Raw genomic sequence first — 5,000 nt, forward strand, 5'->3', positions numbered from 1 at the left:
AGGTAATGAAATCCAATAGGCAGTTTTATATATACTGCAGGTATAGCCGAAGAGTAAATTCGTACATGAACTTAGGTGGGTGCATGCCTTACTTGTTAGCCAAAAAGCCTGACAGTTTCTACTATGACAGAAGGCCGAGTTTCTACTGCCGTCTTTACTGTGACGGCAGCTGATGCAAAACCTTTTAGCCGGTGAAGGCCGTCTCTGTTCTGCTTCTGTGCATCTAAAACTAAAGTGAAGAGCCTTACTGTTTTTCTCAGGGTCCTGGATCATCTGATTGGCTGCATTGACAGTGTCCTCCAGCTCGCTGTAGTTCCCCTGCAGACCACGGAGACGCAGGTTCAAATCCCCCAGCCGCTCCAGAACGTCTATGGCTGTTGCGTTAGCGTCAGCCGCAACAGCCTTTGTGGCTGCTAGCTTAGCGGCTGTGTCTATAGGGGAAGACAGGCACCCAAAAGCACATAAACACAGCATAAATGTATATATACACAGCTATAGCTGTGTAACAGACTCATTTATACCGTCGTAATACGTGGTATTATAATTACACAAAATCTGTCTATAGTTACTAAGCTATTGTTAACCTGACATGTTATGTCTCCAGAGTCAATATGCGGAACGTTTGTTCAATTCCTGTTCCCCCACGGTCACTTCCGTGCCTCCCCTTCAATGAATTGAGCCTCCCTCCTTCATTTCGCACCTTTTGTGTTGTACATGAGAGGTAAGTGACACTGTTTTCCTGTAAGTTACTAGCTAGCTTAAACTTACCGTGTAGCATGCTAACATATTCCTGTGTCATTTAATTTGTGTAGGGGCTGAAGTGTGTATGTCACTATTGACCGGAGGATTTTGGTTCTTTTTTTTAACTTCGTCAGAGAATAAACGGAGATCGCCCCCAAAGATATCCTGGCCTCGGCCAACTCATCAAACACAACGCACGCGAGACAACACCGGTTACAGGCTGCACAGTGGCTTTACGTAAGCCCTCGCACACGTTGAACAACCTGTGTATCCACAGAGAAACACAACACATACTTATATATACATGATAGATACACATGTACAGACTGTCTCACACATCCACATCCACATAAGAGAAGAGACACCATTGCATCCACAAGCACACACACACCCACACACAGGTACAGTGACAGTTATGGTAACCTCCTAACAGAACAAACAGACTTAACAAGCTGTGTCGGTATGGTAAATCCTGGGTGTGTACCCGCTCTAAGTTGTTTGGATGTAAGTGCCACGACACCTGTTTGTTACCAGTTTCATGAGCAGATTTCAAAAGCATGGGGATAAATGCATTTGTCTATCATGCAATGGTACTGCAAAGATGTAACTTAAATATTCTGATATCGCTACACAATGCCATCAGATTTACACGTGCATTTTGAAAACGACCCATCTCAGAGACCCTTTAAAGAGTCGGTCCCTTCTTTTATGTTTCAGTATCTCGGCAGAACCACAGTCTGGCCGAGATTCTGATGACTTCAACTGAAAGTGCCATTTCGTTTGGGGTAAGTGGCGTCTGTATATTCTAAGCCTCGGACTCTTCGCTTCATTCAGTTCAACAACGTGACTGTCAGTGCTGAGCATTTCTGTGTCTGTGTGTGTCTGTGTGAGTATTGACATATATCAAGTTGAGTTTACCCGAGCAGCTGACCTCCCCCTATGCAGTGCTACATGGATACTGATCGACCGTATATCCTCCTCCTCTCTCTCTGTCAGTCTAACTTCCTTTCGCTCTTTCTCATACCACACACTTGCCTTACCCTTGGGGATGGCGTTGAGCGTTGCCATGGTTTCGTTGACGGCTTTGAGCAGGTCTTTGTTTTTGTCTCTGGCGGCTTTAACTCTGCCCTTCAGACCCGCCACACTGGCTGCATTCTCTATACACACACAAACACACGAAACAGGGGAAGTTACCGGTTGTAGTTTGCATCAAAGACAAGCATCTGTCCAACATCCTTCCTTGCTCTACTGAAACATGGAGGCAGATGGAGGTAGACAGACAATAAGAGAGAGAGAGAGAGAGAGAGAGAGAGAGAGAGGAACAGTGACAAAAATAGTTTCTGCTGATCCAAGGAAGGGCGGCAGACTACCACATGCCCCCTCCGATACATGTGGAGTCGCCAGCCGCTTCTTTTCACCTGACAGTGAGGAGTTTCACCAGGGGAGACGTAGCATGTGGGAGGATCAGGCTACTCCCCCCCAGTTCCCCCTCCCCCCCGAACAGGTGCCCCGACCAACAAAAGGAGGCGCTAGTGCAGCGACAAGGACACATACCCGCATCCAGCTTCCCACCCGCAGACACAGCCAATTGTGTCTGTAGGATGCCCGACCAAGCCGGAGGTAACACGGGGATTTGAACTGACGAGCCCCGTGTTGGTCGGCAACGGAAGAGACTGCCACGCCACCCAGACACCCAGTTTTTATCCACTTTAAAGGTGCTTTACTTACATTATTCTACTTGAAACCAGGTCTGTGTGGAATTTTCATTCAGCGATGTGAACAGCAGCAACAAATCGAAGTAAGACAAACATTTTCAAGCGGACCGACAGCAAACAAGACCAGGTTAAAACCTATGACATGGCCTGATGGCGACCACATTTAGAAATGGCTGTTCTGACTTGGATTCCGTGAACAGCAGTTGTACTGGAAAGTCTGGGCCTATCACCCCTTATAAGTGCACCTCAGCTACCACCAACTCTGAAGACGCTGACCATCTTCAGTCTGACTGCGTGTGGCCATTAGCGCTGCTGTCTGTGAACTGGACTTTCTTTTGCAATGAGGCATCTCAGTAGTGTCCACGGGCAGTGATATATTACGCTTGTTAGCATGCGAACCGCTGTGCTGATTCACGGCTAATGGGGCGCCCGGGTAGCGTGGCGGTCTACTCCATTGCCTACCAACATAGGGATCGCCGGTTTGAATCCCCGTGTTACCTCCGGCTTGGTCGCGCGCCCCTACAGATACAACTGGCCGTGTCTGGAAGCCGGATGTGGGTGTGTGTCCTGGTCACTGCACTAGCGCCTCCTCTGGTTGGTCGGGGCGCCTGTTCAGGGGGGAGGGGGAACTCGGGGGGAATAGTGTGATCCTCCCACGTGCTACATCCTCCTAGTGAAACTCCTCACTGTCAGGTGAAAAGAAGCGGCTGGTGACTCCACATGTTTTGGAGGAGGCATGTGGCAGCCATCCCCAAATCGGCAGAGGGGGTGGAGCAACAACCGGGACGGCTCGGAAGAGTGGGGTAATTGGCCGGGTACAATTGGGGAGAAAAGGGAAGGGGGAGAATTCACGGCTAATAGGGAAACTCCCACTTCCGTGTTTACCAGCGACATTGTTGGTCAGCCGATCAATCGAGTAACTTCAGTGATGTTGTTGGCCTTCGCTAGTTAGAACTCGGCCGTCAGACCAATGGCGAAACTCCATCAGTCACTCAGTCACTCACAGACAACTGCATGTGTAGGGCCGGCCCCGCTGTTGCGGTCCAGCCAAAAACACAACACTTTTGCTGTCTGCCATCTGTGAAAGCACCTCAGCAGGAACTGTTCTCTGAGATCACAGCGTTGTTCTTGTTTACTGAGGATTGTGAGTACGGGCCATGTCTTCAGGGGGCACAGGGACTCAAACAACAACCAAAACAACTCAACAACTCTTTGCGTGTTTGAACACAGATAGTTAGGATGGGGATATGGTGGGAGATGGGGATTGTGAGTTGTTTAGTTTCAATCAGAACCATGAAGCTAAACCTGCTATCATTTACTAGATAGATAGACAGACAGACAGACAGACAGACAGACAGACAGATAGATAGATAGATAGATAGATAGATAGATAGATAGATAGATAGATAGATAGATAGATAGATAGATAGACAGACAGATGATATAGATAGATAGATAGATAGATAGATAGATAGATAGATAGATAGATAGATAGATAGATAGATAGATAGATAGATAGACAGATGATATAGATAGATAGATAGATAGATAGATAGATAGATAGATAGATAGATAGATAGATAGATAGATAGATAGATAGATAGATAGATAGATAGATAGATAGATAGATTTCACCTTTGACATCATTTTGAAGTTGTTTAGCTTGATTTACTAGTCTGAAACTCTTCTGGAGGGAAGTTTTCGCTGCCTCCTTTAACGGGACTTCCGGACCAGAGGCCTACACACATTCACACACACACACACACACACACACACACACACACACACACACACACACACACACACACACACACACACACACAAAGACACAGAAACTAAAACATAACTGCAGAAAAAACAAAACCCACTCACAAATATAAAGATCATTTCACAAGGCCTTTCTGATCAGGGTCCTAAACATTATTCATTCTTTTTATAAGACAACCTCTGTGTGCAAAAAACAGTGTAGCACATTTCAACACCTTGCTCAAAGGCAGTTTAGTATTCATCAAGCCCTGAGGAGAGCACATTTTGCACACACACACACACACACACATACACATAGCTGTAGCTGCTATAATCATCATTTCTTGTTTTAAGATCCATCCATCCATTACCCAAACCGCTTAACCTGCTCTCAGGGTCGCCAGTCCATCACAGGGCACACACACACACACACACACACACACACACACACACACACACACACACACACATACCTAGGGACAATTTAGTATGGCTGATTCACCTGACCTATATGTCTTTGGACTGTGGGAGGAAACCGGAGCACCGGAGGAAACCCACGCAGACACGGGGAGAACATGCAAACTCCACACAGAGAGCGACCCAGGACGACCCCCATGGTTGGACTACCCCGGGGCTCGAACCCAGGACCCTCTTGCTGTGAGGCGACCGCGCTAACCACTGTGCCACCGTGCCGCCCTTGTTTTAAGATAGAAGCACAGCTATTTTTCCATGCCACCTATTTTAATATTCTAAGTTAGCTTCAGTTTAATAATCAACCCCTCAAGTTCCCTTCAACTT

The 5,000-nt window shown here is 47.0% G+C and overlaps 1 protein-coding gene across 1 annotated transcript in view; it reads right to left on the reverse strand.

The window, feature by feature from the left end:
- The window catches only part of LOC130124785 (laminin subunit alpha-2-like), a 147,317-nt gene that overhangs the window by 46,971 nt on the left and 95,346 nt on the right, over positions 1-5,000 (reverse strand). Inside the window, 3 exon segments of the mRNA XM_056294134.1 lie at positions 249-431; positions 1,782-1,898; positions 4,092-4,194. Of these exon segments, the coding sequence (XP_056150109.1) occupies positions 249-431; positions 1,782-1,898; positions 4,092-4,194 (403 nt within the window).

Source organism: Lampris incognitus, chromosome 15 (assembly GCF_029633865.1).
Source record: "Lampris incognitus isolate fLamInc1 chromosome 15, fLamInc1.hap2, whole genome shotgun sequence".
NCBI lineage: Eukaryota > Metazoa > Chordata > Actinopteri > Lampriformes > Lampridae > Lampris > Lampris incognitus.